At 32.0% G+C, this 27,605-nt stretch overlaps 1 protein-coding gene across 1 annotated transcript; it reads left to right on the forward strand.

The window, feature by feature from the left end:
- Positions 1-781: 781 nt before the first annotated feature.
- Positions 782-10,955, forward strand: LOC129234079 (zinc finger protein 8-like; the record flags this gene model as incomplete). The annotated part of the gene is made up of 4 exons (XM_054867969.1): positions 782-893; positions 1,422-1,461; positions 4,511-4,569; positions 10,113-10,955. Coding segments are annotated over exons 1-4 (1,054 nt in total), but the record flags the coding sequence as incomplete, so codon positions are not given.
- Between the last annotated feature and the right edge of the window lie 16,650 nt (positions 10,956-27,605).

Below are 27,605 nucleotides of genomic sequence, written 5' to 3' on the forward strand. Positions count from 1 at the left end.
GCCCAATGTTCCAGGCAGCCAATAAGCTCGGCGCTCAATGTTCCCGGCATCCAATGTTCCTAGCGCCCAATCGATGGGACCCAAAATCTTCCCATTTCGTCGTAAGCTCATCTGTGCCATGTGCAAAGACGCAACTTGCCGATGGACCGGCAAGCCAGCCCCCTTTGATCATAGAGAAAAAATTTACAGAAACTGATGCCCCTTGGCTGGTGGTAAAAGTATTTTTCAGGGGTGCCCCGTACCCACTTAGAGTGAGGGGCGGGATCATCGCGCAGAGTGCGCCGTCGGAATTTTTAGAGGGGAGTGCTTTTAGGGGTACGTTCCTCTTTTTTATTGGTGGGGGAGGGCTGCAGATTTGACGGGATCTTCGCGGTATTGAAGGGGATGCGTCCTTGCTCTTAAGTGGGGGGGGGGGGGGCGCCCTTGTATTTTTATGGACAGAAGTCAGAAGTGGAAAAGTTAAGACTGTCCTGGAAATCTGATACCTTTAGCTAGATACTTTTATTGGGTAGGTATACGCATCGGTTTGTTCAATGTCTGCGGAAATATTTTCTATTGTCTTTGGATTATTTTAGGATTCGGGATGGGACGTCCCTAAGTTCATGTTCAGAAACGTTGTTGACTTTTATCGTTCATAATTCAAACTTCGTTTATCATTTCCTTTGAAAAATTTTTAAGGTTTCATTATCGCATTTATGAAAATAGAAATATTAGTACATTTTTCCACAAAGGAGTAAATATTAATCTTTCATGCTTGAGAGAACGATAAAACTGGAATGTCATGATATATTTGGACTTCGCGAATGGCAATTCAGGAGTGCAAAAAAAAATGGCTTCTACGCCAGAGCAAGTTGTTTGCACTCCAACTTTTGTTTTTCCAACAGCATTTCCAGGTGAATTTTAATTGTTACTTTTGTACTTTAAAAATATTGTTATATATAATATCTTTCTATGATCTAAAAAATGCCTCCAAATGCTTTAAATGAAATCTAGGACGTAAGCACTCAAATGCCTTTGTTTGGGAATCGCGATCTCCTGCTGTGAGTTGCTAACATAGCGGGACCCTTCTGAACTTGACGCGTCGTTTGAAATTCTTATTAACACCTATATTTTTAATATTTCCTATGATCTTGAATGACAAAAGAAAGCAGACATCATACTTATGTACTTTGAAAGCTGACTTGGCAATTTATGATGGATTTTTAGAAACCTAATAGGCATTTACCGTTATTTTGACAGCCTTTGTTGTCTGCAGGTTGTTGAGGCTCATTGTTTATTTTCTCACTTTCCGATGCATGAGTATAATGCAGATTAATGTTCTTATTCTGCACTTTCCTCAATAATTTTAGCAATATAAATGATAAAGGACTATATTATTACAGAAATGAGTGATTTTAATATAAATAATTTCCTATTTTCAGTTAATGGTTTTCAACTGTGGAAAGATGAGCAAAAAGGTAAGTTGAAGTTTATCGCTTTAAAAATAATTAACACCATTCTAATTAAATTTTTTATCGATTTATGAAGAGTTGTGGATTTGAAATTTTTCTAAGGAAAATTAAAAATCTATTACAAATTGCTTATCAACAATTCGGCATATCCTAGTATTACTCTGAAAATCTTCGATGTTTCCTATGGTTAACTGTTATTTTCATAACATCATAGTCAAAAGATATTTTGTTTAACTTCCCAAGTGTTATTTTTTTTATCTGATGGAATTTTCATGTGTGGAGAAATATTTGTTCTTTAATGATGTTATTTTTATGTAATAAATTTTTTCCTGGATTTAATACTTTAAAATCTTTAATATTTCGTCTTCATATTTTGCACCCATATTTTTTAAAAAAATCTTATGATAAAATAATTTGATCATTTAACTGGAAGCTTTGGAAAAATGCCAATTTTATTAGAGCAACAAAACATGCATAATAAATGTATGTTTTCTAAATTATACCTCTTATAAGGACCACTCGTTATAAAGATCTTTTTCTCTGGGATGGAGATGGTGGTTATATCGAATGTCCACTGTGTATGTTTTTTTTTGTTAATATGTCTTGCAATCGAGTTTTTCCCATACTGATGTGCGGTTTTATTTGAAAAGAGTTTCTAATTGTAGGGGAAATACAAAAATAGGATAATATTAGTGATTTTTCAAACTGCATGAATAATCAGAAGGTCAGTACTTTGAATATCAGCTCTTCCTTAGGTGTAAAAACAACAATGGTTTTAAAATATGAAAAAATTTCTAACTTTTTGTGTATAAATTTTGCTGCTGTTTTTATTGTGCTTGTGTGTATATTTTTATGCATGCTTACTTGTTTAACATCTTGCTTTGCATTTGTTTCACATTTTGCATGATGTGGCTGTGACTGACTGTTTTCCCTACATCCTATTTGGAAAAAGCCCCTATTCCTGTGTATATTTAAAGCAAATCAAAAGCCTTTAAATATGTTGTCAGTTTAGTGTTGCTCAAGTACGCAATTGGTTAAGCATACCTAATTTTTTTTGATAGTTGAATGAAGATTTTGCATTTGCAACTACCCATCTGTTTTTAAATTCAAATTTTTATCAAAAAATGAAATATTTCCAAATGTTTTAGGCATTTTAGAACTGCAATGAAAAAGTAATTCATTCTTATTTTATACACACAAAAAAGACCAACAGCTATTCCCTCAAAATTCTGTCATGCTAACTGTAACTTCTAAGCAAAATACACCAGGTGATATAGTGAACAGTGCCGGCCCTGATTCTACAGTCTTAGGTCATGTGCTGTAATGTTTCAAGTTTCAACCAAATTGATCTTTTGACGTTAAGACTGTCAAATAATTCTCCTAGTGCGTTTGTTACTAATTTTTTGTTGTTTTAAAAGAATAAAGAGCTAAATGAACCATGACCACAGCTAGCTATCCGAACATGTCAGCATCTTGTGGATAATGCAAGCTTTTAATCACTCGGTTGTGTTTTGGGCAGAATTCATTATTAAAAAATGACTCCGCAAATCGGAAGAGCTATCATAAATAATATTCAACCGCAGATACGATATCTTGAGCTATGCTCCATAATTTCTATAGACTGAAGTCCCCACAATGTATTTTTAGGCCATTTGTTGGTTGCATTAAGAGGGGCTCACTATAGACACTTGTAACCAGTAAATCTCTCTGCATTACTGCTGTGGCTGTTACTGGGTTTAAATGTCAATTACTGTATTGCTGCTTCTAAACGTCAATAAATTACAGGGCTCGAAAATATCTGATATTTTGATACATATCAGATATTTTGATATATATCCGGTATTTTCAATTAGCACAAACTAAAGTGTTCAAAATAGTAAATGCATCTTCAAATCACTCTTTATTTTCTTATATTATAATAACAGTATGTAGACTAAAAGTTAAGATTTCTTTCACTATTTATATCTAATATTGCAGTACGTCATAAATCAATTTTAATGACGTTAATTTCACATTAGCACTTTTACTAATTTTTCTTCTGTTAGCTACTTTTACAGTTATATGATTAATCAGAAATAAATAAAATGCATTAGTCGGTGCACAGTCATAAGACATTTACTTCTTTTCTGATCAATGTTTAATATTTAATTGGGCACTTTTAATATGAATTCAAATTGTTACGTTACTACTAATTTTATGAATATACAATACAAGTAAAAAAGTAATATTGTATTACTTTGTTATTTTATTGATGTATGAATACATCATAAAAATATAGTAAATCACTTCTTAGTTTTAATAATAAATAAACAATATTACTGTGTTTAATATACTTTTTGTATTGAAAATACCATAGTTGAAAAATAAATATCAAAAATATCCAAACATCGTGATATTTTCAAAATAAATATCAGATATATATCGGCGAACTCTGATAAAATATAATAAATTCATTTGATAAATGTCAAGCAATGTTTATTAAATTTGAAGTGGAAAATTTTTTTTATTAATTTTTGAGAAAATGTCGGCAGAGCTATTTCAGTTTTAACTTGCTGTTGCAACTTATCATTTAATGTGACTACCCATAAGGACACTTTTTCCATTGTATCTTTTGAGATTTGAGTTCATACCAATGAATATTTACCAGGCAGTCAATTGACTTATAATGATATACTTTTGAAGTATTAGCTTATTTTAAACAATTTTTTTTGAGTGACAATAAAGTAAATAAAAAGGTATTAGTTTTATTTTTGAAAAAAAAAAAAAAAAATATATATATATATATATATATATATATATATATATATATATATATATATATATATATATATATATATATATATATTTCAACCATTTTAAGTATGCTCCCAATTGTGTAATGGTGTGTGTAATTTTAGATAAAATAAATTTCAGTGTTTAAAAAATGCTAGTCAAAATTTGAAATTCCCAATTTCTTGCTCCTGGGAATATCTTTCACTACTGGAGAAAGGGAAATCACCACAAATTAAGATGTTAAGCAAGTACGTTTTTACCTTTTGTTCTGTAGTTTGAAGCAAAAGTATATTTCTTACAGATGTTTTGACGATCTGCAACAGTTCTACCCCTTGGGATTATAGAGGTACTTAAATTTTTGTAATTTGCTGAATATAATATTTCTTTTGTAACTAAGTTTTGTGTGCATCTTTTTTGTTGATTAGTATTCTGTACATAGGTTATTATTAATTTATTCAAATGATGAAACTACTTTATATAATTTTCCATATGTAATATACTTATTAAACTAGTTACGACAAAATGTTAAAGAACTATGTAATACATACAATTATCTTTTACGTACATATATTTAATGTTGTAGCCACTTTTTTGGGGGATTTGAGTTGAATATTTTTTTAAAGCATACATAATCTTAATAAATATATTAAGAGGGCACCATGTTTCCTTTTTTTTTTGATTGTTTCATTTTTAAAGAATCGTTTGAAAAGTTATTGTCAGAATAATTTTAGAACTTTTTCCCTCATAACTGATGATGGAACTTTCCTGAATTTTCATGAAAGGCATGCTGCATGTAAAGAAGTAACATTTAAATCCAAGTTGAAAATTTCTAAAATAAACTTTTTGACTTGAAGTAAAAATAAGGTATGAGAAGATGCATGATAAAGGGAGAAATTAAGTATGATAATAAGGTTCAGATGAGTCGAATTTCTGATGGATTCAATGATGGTATTGTAGATGAAACTTAATTATATGTAGGTTGGATCATAAAATTTACACAAATAGGTTATTAGCATGACAACATTTTTCAATCACAACTTAAGTGGAAAATAATTTCCTACTTTATTTCACATTTAATTAGAATGCATTTAATTTATGCATTGCATTAGGATATATATATACAGTCAATTCTTGATACCTCAAATCTAAAGGGACCGACGAAAAACTTCGACTTATCGGAAGTTCAACTTAGCGCTCGTTTCGGTTTTCGATATTTTAATATTAAAAAACCATCGAATATTTTAATATATACATGTAATAGACAAAATTACAGAACTTAAACATTTTTAAGCACAATATGCAAAATTTAATCAGAAATATACAAAGAAAAAAAAATCAAAAACATGGTTTTGATTTCGATACTGCTGGAACCACTTGAATAGAGCTGATTCTACTTCAGGAACGGTGCATATTTTCCTTTGTTTCAAATTTGGATTCATGGATTCTACCGCTTTAGATGTTTCTTTTTTTCTTTTAATGTGATTGACAGAGTACTTGCTTAGATAATTTTAATAGTAAAGAAAACTAACTCTATCTCTCAGCAAATGATCAAACTAAAGAACAAAGGGGAACGCATCTTAACTAGGTCAGACTTTGAATAAAGGTACAAGCAGTTGACTTCACAGCTTGACAGCTTAAAAGCAAATTCATAGTCCAGCAACATGTCAAAGTGTAAACAGTACAGTACAACAAAAGAAAACAAGCTAACTCATTTCCGCAGGTGTAACTTCTTCATCGCACCATTGGCTCAACAGGTGCTTTTCTTGCTTTAGAGGTCTATTGTGCAGGAATTGAAAGTGAAGGTGGTTTATTTTTTTTCCCAAAGTCACTTCTTTCTTTCTTTCCATTCTATCAAAATAAATTTCGAGTCATCTTTGAAAAAACTTCGAGTTAAAGGAAGATATTGAGAATAATTAGCATGGAATTAACCCCAAGGGGTTGGGACTTGATAAAATCTTCAAGTTATAGTAATATTCGAGTTCTCAGACTTCGAGTTCTCGCGAATTGACTGTATTACATATTTTAAATCTGATAAGATGAATTTTTAGTTTATATTTTTGTGTAACTTGCTGATTAAAAAAAAAAAAAAAGAAATATATTTTTTTGCCCAGTATAACTTTATATATTAAATATCTAAAATTTCTTAAAATTTATTCTGTATGATTAAATGTTATAGTGCCCTTCCCCTTTTTTGGTGCATTCCCCCCCCCCCCTTCTACCAATTAATTTTTTGTTCTAATAACCTTAAAACAGATGAGTTCAGTCAATAATTTGTAAACAATTTTGTGCTAATAAATCCAATCCATCTGCCCATAAATTTTTAAAATTAATAATCAAATTTTAATAGAAAAGGGGAAAACTGCAAATAATACTCAATGCTGGATAATATTGCTTCTTGCCAAATACATTTTGGATTTAGAAAATCAATGTGAAGTCTCAAGGCATAAAACTGGTCAGTAAAAGTCAGTATTATAAAAATTGGTCAGTCTTAGTCAATATTCACAGAATTTAGTCAGTAAAGTCAGTTTTTTTTTTTTTTGCAAATTTACCGAATAATTAATTTTAAGACAATATTCACTGTCAATTTTTTTTTTAAATTTTCAGATAAACTTTTAAAAATGCCAAAAAAAAAAAAAGAGCAATAAATTGCTAATATAGCAGCCAAATTTTGCCAATCTAGTAGTCTGTTTTACTTAAAAATCTTTGCTATTATTTTATCGGATTGGAATGATCTAGTTTAATGGAAAACCTAGCTACCCCATTTATTTGTCCTTTTTCATCTTTATTTCTGTAAAAAAAAAGTCAGTGCACTTGGGGGACAAAATCATTTTTCAATTGATTGCTAATTTTTTGCTCTAAAAAATGAAGGGGAGGGGGAGGGAGGTAAGTATCCTTTACTTTTTGAAATGGGATGGGGGGTTGCCTCCCTTCCCCTCCCGTTAAGAGCTGCCCATGCTTTTTAATTTATAAATGATATTTAAGGTTGAGAAACACAGTTACAAATGTTAATATGAACTTGTGATTCTGTTACCCTTAATTACTTCAAACACATGGTTTTCCATTGAAAGTATCAAGTTTTGCATTACCTATATGGGGAGTTCATAATGGTTCCATACTTCATTTATCTCTTCTTTAAAGTCCTTAGTCGAAATACATTGATTTCCATTTTCATATTAATTTTCTTGCTAGATGTTCCCAGACATTTTCAATTGTGGATTTTTGTCTGGACTAAACGATAGGCAGTCCATGACATTGATACTACATATTCATTGTGCTAGCAGGGTTTTTGCTACAGTCTCATTTTTTGCAAAATGCAATTCAATTACAAAAATCATACAAGAAATTTTCGCCTTTTTGCTCGAATACCTAATAATAGTGTAAAAAACCATGCACTAGAGAGGAAATAATATGTAAGGTGATTTCAACTACCTAAATCTTATTACAAATCTTACCCAAGATATTTAAATTACTAGTAAGTACAATAATATTTAGTATTACCTACAACTGAGCACTATATCCCCCCAATAAGTGCATTATTAGGACGAGGGAACTTGTACCATTTGAAAATCAAGCTTGTGTCCTCTCAATGATGAGTATAATTTAAAATTTTTATGTCAAATTGAAAAAGGAAAATAGCTGCTGTGTATTTATTTCTTTAATGATATTATGACTGAATTTTGAATTTAGTTATTAATGTTATTAATTGAAATAGAAACACATTGAGATATCAAAAAAAAAAAAAGATATGTCAACATATTTATCATCAATTTTCAATATTTTAGCATTATGCTAAAGCTAATTTTCTAATTTTAGCATTTTTGCTAAACCCTGTGTTTTAGGCACATGAGTAGATGTTTGTCTTTCTGAAATACGAAGAGTGGTACTCCCAGCAACTCCTTTATCAGAATAAAATGGTTCTTTATTATTTGCTTATCGTCGTGGAAATTTATTTACTTGCTAGAAATTCCCAAAAATGCTTGTCTATTGAATCCAAAAGCATCTGAAGCTGTTACTTATCCCCCATCTTGCCTGTCTACAAAAAAAAGACTTTTTCTTTTGCTTCTTAAAACATGCCAGTAAAATTTTTATTCATCTGGTCTTTCCAAGTTCCACTTTTTCTCAGCACTAAATATTGTTGACAGCCATTTGTCACCCTAAGACGTCATTTTCTTCGCTCAGTTAAAACATAAGGTTTGTTGTGGTATTGGATTTAATTGACGAACGTTTTTGGCTATTTGTAACAAGAAAATGAGCTTTCTCAACTATTAGTGAGTATTAGAGGACTATCTTATTCCAATACAGGATTTGCTGGGCGGAGCAAACTGTATTTCAGCAAAACAAAGTGCCTACTGATGCATCCAACTCAACAGATCTGTAGTTCAACATGAATAATATCAATGTCATGGAACAGCCATCAGTTAATCCAAACTTAAATCCAATGTAAACGTGTGGCAACATAGGGCCCCAAACTTATATGAAACTGTTAGCCAATATTTTGTGACACTGGAATAACTTGGTACTTACGATGGAAAACCATGTGTCTGAAGTAACAAGAGGTAATGGAAACACAATTTCATACTTACATTTGTAACTGTGTTTCTTAATCTTAAATATAATTCATAAATTAAAAAGTGCAACTATAGGACACCCAACTTTCTAGTTTTCTTAATAAATTCACCACATGGTGTTTTTAAAATAAATTACCCTAACTTATGTTTCACGTACCGGTTATCATTATACTTATATGTGATGTAAATCCTTCCATTCGTATTTTTACTGTGAATTGTATTTTATGCTTGTGTCTATATTTTTGAGGTAGGGTGTCAGTCAGGGTACCTGAGTCAAGATGTAATTTTTGTATATGCAGAAATATTTGCTTATTAGTAATTAAAACAGTCTTCTAAATATGCTCTGAGTTTTACTAAAACATGCTTTTAACTAAAAATTAATAAGGTTAAGTGTATAATTGATATGTTTTTTCTACTTTGTATTTCCTTTTTCTTAAAGTTTGTTTTCCACTGAGTTTTCAAGGAAAAAAATGTGAATGAAAAACTGCTCTCGATCACTTAATAATATTTTAAACAGTTGCAAGATCTTTTAATTTATTTTCCTAGTTTCAGAAAAGTTTTTTTAACTATACAATAAATATATGAATTAAACTTAGATTTTAGTCAAAATTTATACCAAATTAGCTGTACATTGTGTTGCTATACATTACAAACAAAGCTAGTATCTATTTCACTAAGTATAATACTCTTTTTTGTTACACCAAAGTTTGTTAATTTTTTAAATTTTAGTCGGCATATGGTCAGTATTTTATATATTTTGGTCAGTAAAGTCAGTATTTTTGACTCTCCAAACAGTTTTATCCCCTGAGAAAGTTCTTTTAAAAAATCCCATGTACATTTTGTGTTCTGTATAACTCAATTTGCTTTATTTCCAGCAATTTGCACATCATTGCATGCCATTAGTACATGTTTTGGCTGATTTTGTTTGCTTAAAATGCTTACCATTCTAGTATCATTTTTGCTTTAGATGTATATAGTAAGAATTTTAAAAGAGACTATAAGGTTTACATGTGTGTAAAACTGAAAATGATGAATCCTAAAATTATCAAGCAATCAAGATTTCATTTACTGGTGTAAAATGTATACAAATGTGTATAAAAATATAGAAAAATATCTGAATTTTTCAAAATATTGCGAATCCTAAGTGTTTCACTACACTTCGTGCATGGTTAATTGTCTACTATATGTGTCTCTAGGCTATAAATGATGAATAATTTTAAAAAATGAAAAATATGTAAAGAATATTTGTAAGAAAAAGTTGGATGAAATAAAAAACATTCCGCTTTTTAAAATTCCATTTGAAAAAGTTTCTTTTTTTTAGGTTTTGATCCTCGCTCACATTTAGCCAATTTTCATGTTGCTGCAGCTGCTAGCCAGTCTCAACCGTTACAGCATCCTGAAGATTCTAAACAAAAAGGAGTGAACAGAGTGGGTAGTTTAAAGAATCATCTAATTAACCAGAACGATTTCTCGACGGCTAGAAATTTATTAGTAGCTGCTGCATCGGCACCACCAGCATTTCCAGGGATTGATTCTGGGTTAAAAATACCCAATCCTAATTTAGATAAACAAAATCAACCTCAACCTCCCCCACAGCAACAGCAGCAACAACCTTCACAGCAGCAGCAACAACAACAGCAGCAGCAGCAGCAACAACAACAGCAACCTCCACCACCTCATCCCCAACAGCACCAACACCAGGCTCATGATGATCAGCAACAGCCAAATCAGCTAGGTGAAAAAGAGCGTTCATGGCCCTGCCCATCTTGCAAAGTTCCCTTCAAACAGGCTTCTGAACTGCAGGCCCATTTGTCCGCTCATACTAAGGGCGAGAAAACGGTGCCATGCGATATTTGTGGCAAATATTTTGCCTCTGGGGACCGAGTCCGCATTCACGTCAAGGCTGCCCATGGTGAAAAATCTTGCTCTTGTGAAATCTGTGGAAGTGGATTCAGTTATCGCTGCAAGCTCCTGGATCACATGAGGACCCATACAGGTGACAAACCTTTCCATTGTGAGGTGTGTGGGAAAAGCTTTTCTCAAAAGAACCATCTTACTCGGCACAACATGATTCATACTGGTGAACGTCCATATCCTTGTGATTTTTGTGGTAGGGGATTCTATAGGAAGGATAAGTTAACAAGACATCGAAGGATCCATACAGGTATTTTTTCACTCAAACATCTATGTATATAACCATTAAAAACATTTTAACAGTATTCATTCTTTTAACAATTCATGTATTTTCTACAAGAGTTGTTCAACTCTTTAAGACTGGGACGGGGAGAATTCTTTACTTCAGTAAAGTCCTGACTTTTTCAACCAAACTCTTTGAAAATAGAATCGTCCATGATCATCCACTCTGATACTCTTGGCAGCTTTTCTTCAGTTCTTGTGTGTACTAATTGCAGTAGATGTGGTAAGCTGTCACCTTAATCACTATCGCAGTTCGGAATGCACGACTTTTTTCGCTATTTCCCTACTCTAGTTGCTTTTCTTGTTGGTTCAGCTGTCTGCGACATTTAGAATGAATATATCAAAGTTTCTTCATTTCCCCTTCCTCCCGAAAAGCAGGCATCTTCACAAGTTATTAGCTATCAATCCTTGTAGTTGTATTGCCATTGGGAACTGTACATCACTGTCACTTGTCCCATCAGATGAAAATACTTTGGTTGGAAGAAAGGATCTTTGAGGTGGTCTCACAGCGTGGCTTTCCATCAGTTCCTACCCATATTGCTAATCAGTTTGTTTTTTGGATATCATGTTCAGCCTACCGCGCAAAATGCCTAACCTTTTTAGTAGCTTTAGTTTTGGGAAAATTTTCCCCCGATTTCGATTGATTAAATGAGTTTGAGCATAGCCAATAACTTTTATTCTTCTTCATATAGCAGGAGTCTGGCCAGAGGATATTTGGGTCCGTTTACGGACCCTTCACAAAAATCCGATCAACCAAAAGGGACCTTTCACAAAATCCTGATCAAACAAAACGAACCTTTCACAAAATCCCGATCAAACAAAACGGACCCTTCACAAAATTCTGATAAACAAGATCGGATCTGTCACAAATTGTTTATTGAAAGAGCAAATCTGAAAGCAAAATAACGCATATTTCTGTGGGATATTTTTTGGAACCTTTTTTTAAGTCAAATTAGAGGGATCAGCTTATACAAAATCGGCTAATTTTAAAAAAAGAAAAAAAAATTGGCACTCTTCCTGCAAGCGATAAATAATTGCTACTGCCAAATAAATATAATGGTTGTTTGTTTTATCACAGCTAATTAGCAGGGACAAGGTTGTTGTAAACTTTTCTGAAAAGGCATTGGTAAGCACTTTTCTCCACTCATAATTTAATAAACAATAATAATATATATCTGGGAAATGAACCTCGAACTGCAAAGGGATAGTAAGGGTGAGGAAAAAATATGATCGCTTCAGATAGGGTTACCAACTTTAAAACTATCACCACTTAGCATCTGGCGTTGAACCTTTATAATGACTTGATCAGAAAATATCCTCATCATTTTGTTGGCTTGTCAATATTTGTGTTTTTATGATGAGGGTGCGGGTGTGATGTTTAATTGTTATTTTGGGAGAAAATTATATGGGTTTTGATTTTTCGATGCTAACACAAGGATGATTAACTTTAAATAAACTCTTTTAATTACCGTTTTTTTTCTTTAGATGTCTACATTTTGAAAAATGCAATCTTTTAACATCCAATATGAGAATCATATTTTGTTCTTTTTTCAAGCTAACTTTGCTTTATTAGGATTCAAATAAATAAAAAGTCTCTTTATTTCTGTTAGAATTCTCATTTCAAGTTTTTAAAGCAAAATTCCATTTTCTGTTATGAGTCAAAAATTAAAATGCTGAAAGATGGTTTATTTTATTTTATTATTTTTTTTTTTTGGGGGGGGGGGGGTCAACTGTGTCCACAGATATTAATGATATGTTATCATAGGACTCTAAAATGCAATTTTAAAATAATTTTATCATAAATATTTCTTTTACAAGCCGTTTTTATACTTTCGATGCCTTCACTTTGAGAATTGCGATCTCTTTGCATCCGCTATGGGAATCCAATTTTTCGAATTTTTGATGATTATTACGCTTTGTTAAGAGGTAAACAATTGAAATATCTTTTTATTTTTGTTAAAATCACGGAATTTATAAGTTTTAAATGAATTTTTTTAAGAGTGTTTGGGTCAAAAAGTTGAATGCTGAACCCTATTCTGAATTTTGTTTTATTTATTTATATTTTTGTTACAATTACTTTAAATATTGTACAGAAATATATCTAGTATAAAATTTAACATAATGCAGAATGATAGATACATATTTATACTTGAAAGAGCGATGCCCCCCCCCCCCCCAAATATCAGAAAAAAAATCCAGAATGATTTTCTCGTCATAGAAGAGGAAAACACTCAGCTTAAAGTTTAATTGATGCAGTTTGTGCCATCTCTAAATTCTAAAATTTCGTTTTAACAAAAATTTTTTTTTTTTGCGAAATTTTTTGATTTTCACAAAATTATTTGATTTTTCACAAAAAACGGACCCTGTGAAAAATCCTGGACAGATCCCTGTATAGGGTCAATCCATATAGGTTCGACAGATGGGTGCACGTGACCATTTTAAATTTTTTTGAACCTCATATCCCTAAAAGCTGCACATGAAAGATGTTTAAAACTATGTTTATTTTTTCTCTAAACTGGACCTTTGATTTTTTAGAGGTCATCAAAAGTGGTTTTCGTAGTCAAAAATGGGACTTTTAGACCTTTGCGTTTTGGCCGAAATCTATTTGAAGTACATTTATGGCAATTAATTTTACGTTTTGATGGTAAAGTGCATAAGATGATAGTCTTACATGCTGAGTTACGTGACTGTAACTTAATAATTAAAATAATGGCAACGTGTTAAAGTTCAAGGTCAAATGTAAAAATTTTACTCATTTCAAAGGGAATAACTCACGTAGGGGATGGAAACACAAAATGAACTATGGCAAAAACAAATCACTGGAACCACGCTAATTCATCAACTCAATCATCGGCTATTATTTATATGAGGACTAGAAAGTCACCCGTCATGGTATGAGTGGCGAAAATTTGTTTCTACATTTGAACGCAGCAATTGCCTGTTTCGTCAAATTTTTGTAGTTTAAGTTTTAACCCTAACTCCAGTGGATTAACCCTTAACTTCAGTAGATAGTGGTCATTGTTGTCCATTTTTACGTTTCTTCATTTTCCTAAAATAACAGTATTACCAGTGAAACAGTTAAGTTACCGGATCGAGTTCAGCCTTGAAACATTCGGGTTACTCAATTATCGTCTGTTATTTATATGAGGATATATACTGATAGATATGTATGCATAAAAAATATTGCTTTGAGTGTGAGAGACATGTTGTTCAGAAGAAAATTAGAAAATGCTGTTATGTGATTAAATTTTTAGAAATGCTAATTTTAAATATAGTAAGTGTGACTTTACCCAGAATTTTGGACTCAGAAGGAAAAGTGATAATTCATTAGATTAAAAATTTTATATCTTAATGTATAAAAATCTTCTGTGCATACGTTTATCACTATAAGGCTTTTAAACGGCTGGACCGATTTTGATCAAATTTTTTGTGTGTAATTAAGTTGTGGCAAGTATGGTTTCAAAGTGCGATGGACCGAATCCGAAACATTTTTGCTTATGGGTTGTAAAATCAACACACTGATTCAGACTTGACGTCTCAGATTTTCATGATTTTTGTTATGCAGTAACATATCATAGACTTATGAAAAAATACCAAATTTCAGTCATGTAGCAATATTATTTTTGAAGTTATTAATTTTTAAATATTTAAATTTTCCTAAATTTTCCTGTTTTCTCACCTTTGGATGCCTATAGCTGGCAACCAGTGATGATATATACCTAGGAGTGGTCTCATTTTAAAGCTGTTGAATGGGGCTTTAATATGATATGCCGCAAAATGGGGGTTACAATTTCAAAAAAATTGAAAATTTGAAACTAAATTTTAAAATTTAAATTTCTTAAAAAGTGGCAATTTAAAAATTAAAAAAAATTATCAAAAAAAGTTTGTTATATTTTAATACATGTAGTAAAATGGCATCATGGGATCTCAATGGGATCAGGAGATACAGGGCTTCAGAAATATGGGTTTTGTGAAAAATACCATATTTAGTTAAAGAATAAATACCTTTGTGCTGAGAATTAAAAAGTCAGTAATCCAACGTTATTAACAGGGTGGCGACAGATCAGGGAGATCAGGGAAAAGTCAGGGAACTTTATTAATCAGGGAAAAGTCAGGGAAATATCAGGGAATTTTGAGAAAATTACAAAAAATCAGGGAAAATTGATTTTTATGAAGAAAAAAAAAATTTTTGCTTTACAAAATTAAGTACTCTAATTCCCTACACATTTTCCGCCAATTATGTGTTCAAAAAAAAAAGTAAAATTAATGAGGTGCGATTATACACCGCCGCATATTTGTGCATCTTTTTTCCTCAACGTCAAAGTATTGAATCTTACTTATTAAACCACAGGATGAACTTCCTAAGATTGCTTCTGTGTCTGTTAGGTTGTTTATTTTACCTAGGTTGAAATTTCCTTTCACGCTTTCAATGCTACGTAAAATAAACAACCATACAGGCAAAGAGGAAGAAAGGCCTTAGCTCCTTTGTCTTTGTTCCATTGTCTCCAAGTAATTAGCGTACTGTAATCACGATTTCAAGAAGAAATCTTTGGTTTTTGAATTAATACTGATAAAAGCTTAAAAGTTATTACTTCTTCACGTTTTTAATTTAATTGCTAAAATTGAACTTTCAATAAAAAAAAAACTTTGTTTTTTTCCATTATACTATTTGTTGTCACCGCAGATTATAAAGATTTTCTTTCTTCAGACTTAAGTGATCCTTTTATTTTATAACCAAGTTGTATTCTTCATTTATATATTTTAAAATTAACTAATCGCTTTTTTTTCTGTTTTTTTTTTCTGTTTTTTGCATTTCAAAGTTGTTTGTACAAAAGCAATCTAAGAATTTTTTTTGATACATACTGAAATCATTTGAAATAGAGTTAACTTGTGTTTACTTAAGTAAATATTTTTATTTGTTTACTGTTAAAATGCTGTACTCATTCATTAAAACCTATGTTCTTGATTAGAGAAAAGCTCTTTATGAATGGATGTCAAATGGTTTCATCTGTTTTGCATAAATATGTCAATTAGTTATATAAGAATAACTACATTACTTCTATTCTTTAACTGTTACTAGTTATTCTTGCAACAATTATTAAAAATTGTTTGAAAATTTAGTTCAAAATAATTTCAATTACTTTTTTTAAAATTTTCTATAATCTTTCCATGAAGAAAAATTTAATATACTGTTTTGTACGGTTTTTTTCCCCCAAAAAATTGACTTGATATATTTTTTTTAACCATTTTATAAAAAAAGTAGCATCTTTTTACTAGATATCTTTAATTCAACAACTTTACACAACTTAAAACGTTTAAAATACTGCATTTTGTACAAACATACAATGGATTTCAAGTATAGCAAAGAAAGAAAACCATTATCCTTGGTAACGTAAATCAGGGAAATTTGGTGAACTTAATCAGAGAAATCAGGGAAAAGTCAGGGAACTTTTTTTCACAGTTCCTGTCGCCACCCTGTAAGCACAAAACTTGCAAATGATTGCAGACACGTGTTTCCCACAAAACATCAACCCTAAAAATTTCAATGGTGCCATGACCCCCCCCCCCAGGTGGGCATCCCTGAAGACACTTACCATTAAAAATCCAATGTTATGAGTAACGTTTAGTGTCAATAAATTATTTCATGGAGACTTTAATCATTGGAAGAGACCATTGCATCTATTCATTTCCTTTTCTTGCATGGGAGCAATTAGGTTTATTAAAGGGTTAAAACAAGCCATTTTTACAATCTTGTCAGTGGTATCCATCATGCACTTGATAAATAGTGAGAAATTAACAAGGAAAAGTGCATTGACCAAGAAATGGGTTGTGTTTTAAAGATACAATATCACAGGAAATATCAAAAGATCTTCCTACAATCTACACCAGCTATAAAAGAGTGGTTTTGTTTGTTTAATGAATTATCTTCCACCTTACAAAATGGGTCCCCCCCCCCCCGAGGGAAAGCCCCATTTTATCTGAGTAAAAAGAGATTTCCTGGGACACTTGGGCTAATCAGCTTTAGTTTTCTTTTAAAGAGAGGTTTCCAGACATGGTACTTAATGTAATCATTGTGGTTTAGTAATTTAATAGTGTTCTGCATACTGCATAGACAAATTAGTTATTAAAAATTAAATTTTACTAATTTGGTACATTATTTGCAAAACATGTGTATTTCTGAAGCTCTGTACCTCCTGATCCCATTGAGATCCCATGATCAGGGTTCGTACGCTCCGGGAATTCCGGGAAAACCGGGAATTGTCAGGGAAAATGACACTGTCAAAAATGTCAGGGAAAAGTCAGGGAGTTTTCAAATTTTGTCCTCCAAAATTTTTTTTTCCATTTTTTTCCCAAGGAATTAAGTACTATGAGATCTAGTCTACGTTTTTATTGTGATTTCACGAAAAAAATTGTAAATTTTTATCTAAACCGACGCTGGCACTTAAAAACTGCAATCGAAAAATGAACGTTTTTTTTTCACAACGCAAAATGCGCCAAAAGAGCGAAGATTTTCTTACATGGAGTCAGTGAGGGGAACGCATTTCTTTCTACTGCCTAAAGTTTTAGATGGGTTGCCACAACATTCTGTTCGGTTCAGGGTTCGTACGCTCCGGGAAAGCTTGGAATTATCAGGGAAAATGACTTAGTCAAAAATGTCAAGGAATTTTCCAAATGTGTCCCCAAAATTTTTCTTTTCCCAATTTTTTCCCAGGGAATTTCGTTTTATAAGATCTAATCTTCATTTTTATTGATGTATTTAAAAAATATTGTAACAATTTTAAAGCAATAAAAAAAGTGGCGACCCAAAAAATCTTCAGCAGCTGCCATTTTGGCTCTCAGTAGTTCCCAAGGGAAAAAAAATCAGGTGAACAGCAATTATGCACAAACTCAACAGGAGAGAAGACAATTTACTGCTTCGGAAGCACAACCTGTAGATGGGAGGGTCGATCGGGAAAAATGTTTTTTTTTTTTTTGATCGGAAAATCATTTCAGCTACGTGTGAAACGTAGTCGCCATCTTTGGTCATTCACAAGATGGAAGTAGATACGATCCAAAAATGCCTAAGTTTCTAAAAACAAAGCATAATTGGATGTTTTCTTTAATTGAAAACTGATGAAAACAACAAAAAATGGTCTGCAAATTGTTTTTCTATTATTATTTGAAATAATTTTCTTGAGAAATGAAAAATTTTGTTATTAAAACTTAATCTTATCCTCACTGCCTCGGACACAAATGTGATAAAAACTTTTCAATGAATTGTAGTATCATGAAGATTTATTATTTTTTAATTGTCTTCATGCAATACATTTAAAAAAAAGTTATTTCTTATTTTTGGGCATAGCCGCCATATTTGGTCATTCCCAAGATGGAAGTACACAAGACTTTTTCAAGTGCCTAAGTTCCCGAAAACGGCATTGGATGTTAATTGCAATGCAAACTATTGAAAACAACACAAATTGTGCCCTCCGGATAATTTGTAATTATTTTCTGGAAAAATGCAAAATTTAATCTTCATAACATTTTTTTTTTTGTTTTAATTGATTTAGACTCTTATGTGCTAAATACTGACTATTTTGCTTTTATTGTAGTTTTTTAAGGATTATTAATTATTTATTACTACTTTTATGCTACAAATCCAAAAATCTACTTATTATTTAAAATTTTTCACTTTGTCGCCATATTTGATCGTTTGCACAATGGAAGTAGACTTAAACTTCCAGAAACAGAATTGGACGTTTATATCAATGTGTAATATTGAAAATAACATTAAATGTGAAAAAAGTTATGAATTTTTGAAAATTAACTATTACTTTCTGGAAAAGAAAGTTTGAAATTTTAATGTAAGCGTCCTTTAATATGTGAAAAAAAAAAAAAAAAAAAGATTATTGGCATTGGCCTATGATTGGCGGATGTTGATTTTTGTTACTATGCATTACATGGTATGCCGATTGATGCAACAAGTTAATCATATTTATACTGAAATTTAGCACTGCATTTTGCTCAATATGTTTCGTGTAACCTACTTATAAGAAAATAAAAAGTATTGTAAACCAAAAGCGGATGCTAAAAGGTTGCTGCAGGACTACAGCAAAACGCTATAATATTACGCGTGACATCAAAGAAACGCTAAAATAAGTTGAAAGTACTCTGTATTCAACAAATAGTAAACAAATTAAAACAATTTTGAACAAAATGTTTAAAAAAAACTTAAAATTTTGACAGAGAAAACAAAAGTTTTTTTTTTTTTTTAAATCTAAGGGGAGAAGTTTCAGTTCTTCTGCATCGCTACTTTAAACAATTTTAATTATTTTGAAAATATTACTATTTAAACTTAAATTTTGAAGGAAGCGAGTAACCTGGAATTTTCTAAAAAAACAACCTGGAAAACCTGGAAAAGTCAGGGAACTTTTTTTAACCAAAAGTGTATGAACCCTGATGATAGAATTTTGCTATGTGTTTTTTGATGCAACAAACAACTTTTGTGATTTTTTTAAAATTTTAAAATTGCCACTTTTTAAGATATTTAAATTTTTGAAATTGTAATTCCTACTTTGTGGCATATTTTAAAGCCCCATTCAACAGCTTTAAAATGAGACCACTTTCAGGTTCATATCATCACTGGTTGCCAGCCTGTAGGCGTCTAAAGGTGCTAAAATATGAACTTTTTTCAAAAAAAAAAATCAATCTTTAAAAATTAATACAGTTGGACCTCCATATATCGAACTTCCACATATCGAAAATTTCTATATATCGAAATTCCAGCACGTTTCCATGTTCATTACATAGAAAAATTGTTTCTATATATCGAAAAAATCTCTATATATCGAAATTTTTCTCAAGACATTTGTAGATTTTTTTTTCCACTTTAGACTGTTTGTCTCATGAAAAATGAAGATTAGGGGAGAAAATTATGTTCACTAAAGGTTGCTATGAAATTCATATGGAATCTGGGGCTGAGAGGTGTGTAGATATGTCGTTGTTCCGTTCTGGAGTTCTTTAATTCCGTCAAGTTCATTTCAAATCATATTACCAGTAACACTGTAAAATCAGTTTCAAGTTATCCCTTTTGTCTGTTGATTATCATTTTTAGTCTTTTAACTTCAGTAAAAATCATTCAGGTTAAGTAGATTGTGGTTGTTTTCTTTCTCTCTCGATCACATTGTCAAAATGAAAATACCCTAATGTTGTGGATCAAGTTGAATTGACGAAAAATCTGTGAAGACGCAAAAGTGTAATTTCTGTTAATTTTTTAATTCTTAACTTTTTAATCTGATGCTCGTATAAATTAGAAATTGGGTTTCATACACGAAAATTAGCTTTAACTGTAATGTTTTAGGAGATTTTTATGATAAAAACAGATTGTTTCTATATATCGAATTTTTTTCCGGCAATTTGCTACTTCGATATATGGAGGTCCGACTGTAACTTCAAAAATAATTATGCTACATAACTGAAATTTGGTATTTTTTCATAAATCTACGATATATAGCTGCATACCAAAAATTATGAAAATCTGAGACATCAAATCTGAAAATCTCCCAAAATTGTGTTGATTTGACATGGAATGACCCTAATTAATTAATTTAAACATTGGATGGTTATAACTCCCAAAGATTAATATTTATTTTAACCTATTGTTGAGCGAGAACTGAAATAAATATTTAACCTGTTGCCAAAGGACAATAAGAAAGCCAGCTCTGCTTTTTGTAATGAAATTTCTTACTGTGATATGTCAGTTGAGAATAGATAAAACGTAGAGAGAAAGAGAGTGAAGCTTTCATTTATCTCTCTCTCTTGAAAGCAACAAGTTTAGGTCCCCTGGTAGATTTTAAAAGTAAAGTACTGGAAGGTTCACGCAAAACGTGTTCTGTCGTCGTAGTTGAACCATGTGACCAGATCAGTGCTTTAGGTTTTCCTAACCAAATGATCAGAAAGTACCATATCCAGCAAAATTTGTTTCTTGGCTGAAATCCATCTGAGTTTTGGCACCAATGTTAAGAATACTTTAAGGATTATCAAACTAATCAGTACATTATTAAAGGAAAAGAGGATGAAATTTAAAGACGAAACAAATTGTATTTTCTTCCAGATAAATTACAACAGGGTGGTTCTGTGCGCAAAAGATCAGTGCAGTGGAAGATCTTTATCTTTGGTCGAAAGAACAAATTAGGCAATATATAAACTTTCAAAAGTTTTTGTTCAAAAGATCGGACTGCTAATCCGCCAGAGTTGGCTTCGCTCACTGATCAGCTGGATTACAGTAACGTTGTGGCCAGGGTTGGGATTTTTGCCGGGACAGTGGAAAAAACCATGGCAAAAATGGAAAAAACGGCAAAAACCTTAATTGCAAATAAAGTAGCATTGTAGTGTTAATCAAGAAATAGTGATAATATAAATAATGCACTTTAATATTTTAGTTATGTCTCTCCATGTTACTTCTAATTTATAAGGTGAAAAATAAATAAAAAACAAATAATGGGATTGCAAAACTTAAGATTTTAAATGTTTGCTAAAACAACTTTTTCGGAATGAGCCAATTCCTTCAATGCTAAAACAAAGAATGTTTACTTAAGCTTAATAAATTAATAAGTAAATTAATAAAAAGATTGAATAATTATATGTATGTATGTATATATGTAATTAATCACTTTTTTTTATCCCACTAAGATTTTAAAGCTATTTAATTAATAACAGAATATTTACTTGAATATAGAAAAATAATAACTTTTGCTCACTAAAGAAATAATGCATTTTTTCTCACTTACTGGGAAAATGGATAGCCAACAGAAGAATTTAAAAAGAAGAAAAAAAAGCTGATCAATATGTGCATTCTATACTCTACTTTTTAGTAATACTAGCTCACTCTACAGAAAATGACAAAGCCTTTTATCAAAATCTTTTTGTGCTTTTACTTTTATATAAAAGGAAAAAATAACTGTCCGTAAGTTGTTAACACAAAATCTATTTTTGCCACTTTGGCAAAAACCTATTTTTGCCGGGCGGAAAAACCGAGTTGCGTGATCATTTGTTTACATTTTAAAGCTGCTGTTAATGTAATTTATTGTATTTTTTGTTTATTTGGCAAAATATTTCAAATTGCAAAAAAATTGCTTTTTTTTTAAAGAGTTTTTAGTCATTTTAGTTGAAGAATGTTTATTTTGCATCGGGAGGAAGGGGGAAGGGAGATATGAGTGATTTTCGCTTATTCAGAGACGCTTTTTATCCTTTGAGTATGGTGAAGGAACAAACCATCAAGTACAGGAGAAAAAATAGTTAATAAAACAACTGCTCAGTGGGTATTAGCTAAATCAAGTTGTAATAAATGTTCACATTCTGACACCAAGCAGCTTAAAACATTTTCTTTTTACTTATTTTTTTCAACAAAATGGTTCAAACACTTGATAGTTTATTGAAATCTTTTAACTTTTCAATTTACTAAGTTTGAATCCAACAACGTCTGTCGGGTCCTCTAGTCATAATATAATTCTTTTTTTTCCCTCCCATTCTGAGAGAATAGTTGCCAAGGCATTTTCTTAAGTCACCCGAGGGACCTGAACCTTGATGTTGGTCGTACCATGCATACATAAAGTACATATTATGTGTGCAAATATGTAGTATTATGTCTTAATGTAATTATGACCTCAAATCTCATTTTTTGTTGCGCTACTGTTCGAGTAACAGTTGTGAGTATGGTGGAAGAGGGGGGGAGGGCAGTTTATTTTCAAGGGCCCATTCAAGCTCTTAGCAGATCTGTTTAGATGCCTTTTTAGCTCTGATTTGCTAAACGTTGCTCTTGAGATTCTAAAACTGTTTTGGGCTGAAGATAAAAATAATGAAAAAAAAAAAAAGTTTATAGATGGCAAAATTTTGCAAATAGTAGTTGCATACACATGTTTCGAGATTCCTTGTTACCCTGAATTGTACGTGCAGTAATTTGCAAACTCTGTGCTTTATTAGCGTTGTTTTGTATCATTTTTACTAATGATAATTCATACATAAATTTATAAAACCCAAAATACCATTTAAAAACTGGTATACAAAGGTGAGAATTAAAATTGCAGGAAATTAAAGTGCAATCATACAACAAATTTGTTGCTTTTCATTTTTTGGGGATACCATGTGACCACGAGTCATTAGCAGTTCTCCATTCATGCAATTGTCGCTATCACTTGCTAAATGACTAGCGGCGAGAAGAAAGAAACTTCCTTGGGGGAAGTGTCGCAGTAGGGATCTCCTTCAACCCACTACCCCCGCATTCGCCTAAGTAGGCCGACGTCGGACACTCTCGGATCTAAGTCACAAAGCCATCTTTGGGCGGACCTGGTCTTAAGGAGTTAAGGCAGCCAGAATTTTTCATTTATATTCATTTCTTCTGTTAGAAATAAAACAATTCACTTCTAGAGCTTAAAGATTACTGAGCTCAACAACTAAATTAGTTGAACCTCATATATCAATCTTAAGAGTCTTCTTAAAATGAAGCACTACGCCCCACTGCTGGGTTGATTAGGCCCTGCACTACTCCTTCTGGCTTCTAACATCTGACAACACATTCTAAAACTAAAAAAATATATATATTTGAAAAATGCTATCTTCAGTTCATAGCCATAGGCGGATTTAGGACTGAGTTCCGGGGGGGGGGGGGGGGGGGCAGGAATTTTTTTTTTTGGAGCAACATTTTTAATTGCCCTCCCCCTCCCATGTTTTTGTTTGTTTTCTGTGATGCGTAAGGCCATTCTTTACTTTTTTTATGTGTCATTTTCATTACTGTGTGTAATCATGCTGTCCTTTTTCAATTGACCTTAAAAAAGAGGGGGCTGGTATTAAGAGAGTAACGCAGTGCTCCCTTTTAAGTGGGATATAGAATATCTTCAGTTTTAGGGGGCCCGGGTGTTACTCCCCCGGGAGAAATTATCTAAAATGGATATAAAATTCTGAATTTTGAAATCTTATAAGGGTTAATTGGAAATAATAGGCAAATAATTTTTTTTAAGTTTTACTCTTTAAAAGTGCTTTGTGATGCAAGTTAATACTTTAAAAGAAATGGTGCACAGATTTAGAGAATAGGTATCAAGAGAGTAACATACTACCCATTTGAACAATTCTTAATTTATACACTTGATAAGAAATAAAATTGAAGCACACTTTGCTTAGGAGTTTCAAAGACTTGTCTAATTATTTTCAAGGTTTGGTTGGTTAGATTGGGTTTTTGGTTCAAGAGTGCTTGTAGGACATACTGCACCAATTCTTTTCAGGGATTTTAGAACCTATCAATAATTTGCACTTTCCAGCCTCTGAAATTGAGTAGTATATTATACACTTGTACAGTATTGTTCAAACTTTGTAAGAAACGGCTATTTTAAGTTTAAAAGAAAAAATAAACTTTAATTTCCTATTCAAAAAAGAAAAAAATCATTTTTTTTGTTATAAGATTTTGTGAGATAAGTTGTTACTATATAAACTCCTCCCAAAACTGGGGAGCATTGTCCTCTTTGCCCCCCCCCCTCAATATAAATCCACCCATGCTCTTCTGAACTATTCAAAAACGAAAAAATAATGATTTTTTTTTAATTTTTGGAAGATGTGTTGTTACTACATAAAGTCCTCCCAAAACTGGCAGGGGGCATTGCCCCCCTCTGTCCTCCATAAATCCGCCCATGTTCATAGCAAAAATTAGTGCTTATCAAAAAAAAAAAAAAAAAAAACTTATCCTAGCATATTCTGGAAACTTATACTAAGCACAATCATAATGTCTAGATTTAATTAATTATTTTTTTCTGACATGGGGACTTCAGCAAGGTGCAAATTTTTGTTTGGAATACTGGCTGTCAGTATGGGCTGAGTTAGCCTCTACTGAGCAAATCAAGGATTAAAAAGACGTGCAGTAAAGGATCCCATTTAGATTTCTTGGAACAAACTAAGTAGAATGCATGGTTAGGATCAGAATGACATGCGCTTCAATTTTGCCCCACTGCACCATCACAGGAGCATCCATCATGCTTTTGGTTAGATTTTGAACAAGGGATGCAACGTCTCTGCAATAATTGTTTCATCTGAAAATAATATTGGGACCATTTGTAGACTGTACCCGAAATACTAAATTTCTCTTTAAACTAACCTCTTTAAAATAACCTACAAAATTCTTAGTTCCAGAAAGGTTTTATTATACTTGTTTCTATTTTGAAGTTCTTATTTAATGTCTTTATGTATTTAAAATCTTTTTTGTTGGCATAATTTTTTTTAAAACTCGTTTTTATTTATTTATTATTTTTTAATGGGACTTAAGTATACAGGGGTCTATCCAGCACGAAATTAGGGCCGCTTTGCGGCCCCTTCACAAAATTCCGCATGGCAAAAGCGGTCCCTTTCACAAAATTCTGCGTCGCAAAAGCGGCCCCATTCACAAAATTCCGCGTCGTAAAAGCAGCCCCTTCACAAAAATTTATAAAAAGGCAGCCTTTTCACAATATTTTTTAACCGCAAATGTGTACGCATCTACGCGGAAGCCTACCCCTCTTCCACCTTCCCCCATCTTATCTTTTTGCCTGCTGCGTGAGGTGTCAGAGGGGGGGGGACGAGAGAGATACGCTTGTGATGGGTGGCTAGCGAAAATCCAGGAAAAATAATGAGCACGTGATAAAGAATTGATTCGATGATTTTCTGCTATTCCACGAGTGCGAATTGAAGACTGACTCATTTCACGCCACGGCAAATTAATCGCCTATATTCTGTTGGTTTGATTTGCTTCAATGACCAAATACTTCTGAATTAAATATTCCTTTGAATCATTGTAACTTTCAATTGTGTCTTAGTTGCACGCATACCTTCCTTTATCCATATTATTTTGCCAAATTATGCACTTTTAATTCTCAAAAGTAGTTTCAAATTGAAACCTTGCCAGTTGCAGATCTTCTAGTTTTTTTCCTCTTTCTTTTTTTTTATTTTAATTTTTTAAAAAATATTCACCTGTTTTTTCAATTTGTTCCTATTTTCTTCAGTTTATTTTGAAAAAGTTTAAGGTTCATAGTTGGGAGGGGGGGGTTATCTTACGGAACGGACGAGCAAAATTTCTGAAAATTATTCCCGAACGAAGGTTAAAAAAGAACACTCGAAAATCTTATATTTTCCTTTTTTAATCATTTGCATAGAAATTCGCATTGAATACTGGCGCATGCTGATGCAAATCGTATTGTCTGGCAATTAATTAAATCCTGTTAGATTATGAGTGACTACGCGGGAAACGCCGAACAACCGATTGGCGAAATTCCCTGTAGTTTGTAGTTTGATACTGTCCGTTCTCGAAAGCTCATTTGACACGATTGCATTTAACGAAAAAAAAAAAGGTGTGATTAGGCCAGGGGTACCCACTTTTTCTCATATTCTTTAGTTTTAAAGCAGCGTTTCTTGATCTTTTTTTGAATCTCGGACCGGTAGAACTTCGTCAAACAATTTCACGGACCGGTAGAAATTTTTATTTTTTTTTCACTAAAATAAACTAATCTGTTTTGTCCTTTTTTTTTTTTTTAAACAAATGCCTAGAAAGAAAAACCCTTCTACTTAAAGTAAACTTACAAAAGTTAATTGTAAGAATTTTTTAAATAACTTACACACTTTGAATGTAAAAATAAGCGCAGCTAATTTGTGTAAATTTTCATAAGCGAATGAATTTTATAGAGAAACCACAAAACGTATGCAAAGTAATGGATATATTAATGCATAAAATATCGTATAAAATTAGGAATAAAATTAAAATAAGGAAATTTTATTTTATTGGAAACGGGTATAATTCTTCGAAGACCAAAATTTTCTCGCGGACCGGTGCCTGCGGAGAATTGCTGGTTTAAAATGCATTATTCATTTTTTCTTTCCTGCTATTTTTCTTGTAGACTATACGCGTAAGAGCAAAAAGATAACTTCCAAAGTCACGCTAGTTTGAGCGTACAGCATACAGTAAACCAAAAGAATAACAGTATTATTTTTTTGTAGTTTAATTCCTAGATTCCTTCTTTTATTGATAAAATACAATGCCAGCTGAAAAATATCGTCGGTCATTCTATTTAATCTTGCTGTCTTCTTAAAATAAATGTGATACTTCCAGATGAGCAATTTCGCAATTTTTTAACGCATGTCCGCTAATGGTGAGCAACGGGAACAGCGTGCAAAGGAAGTTTTATTGAGTGGGATTTTATTAAAAAGTGGCGGGAATCGCGTAATCTGCAGACGATAAATTTAAAAAATGTGGTAATTGTATATTATTTCAGTTCGTTTTCTTTCTCGGTATTAATTTTTCTTTTGCAACAGATTGTCTGCGATCCTGGAGCGCAGACGATATTTTTCGTAGTTAGCTTGTTCGCGCCTTCGCGTGTTTTAAGAGGACATTTTTTAGGCGCATCAAAGAATAAATTGATATTCTATTCAATTATAATTTGTGTGCGAGCGAATAATAGATAATTTTAGCGGATAATGGAGCGCTGGAGATAGCAGCCGCAATAATCTCAGCTTGGAGAGATTGCTTGTTCGTTGAAAATTATTCTTCAAGAAATTAAAGTATGAAACGAGGACGTCCTGCAACGGGAGGTACCTCCCAAAATTGTGCGTATTATGTTAAATTTCGCTCTGC

This window comes from Uloborus diversus, unplaced genomic scaffold (genome assembly GCF_026930045.1).
Source record: "Uloborus diversus isolate 005 unplaced genomic scaffold, Udiv.v.3.1 scaffold_980, whole genome shotgun sequence".
Taxonomy (NCBI): domain Eukaryota; kingdom Metazoa; phylum Arthropoda; class Arachnida; order Araneae; family Uloboridae; genus Uloborus; species Uloborus diversus.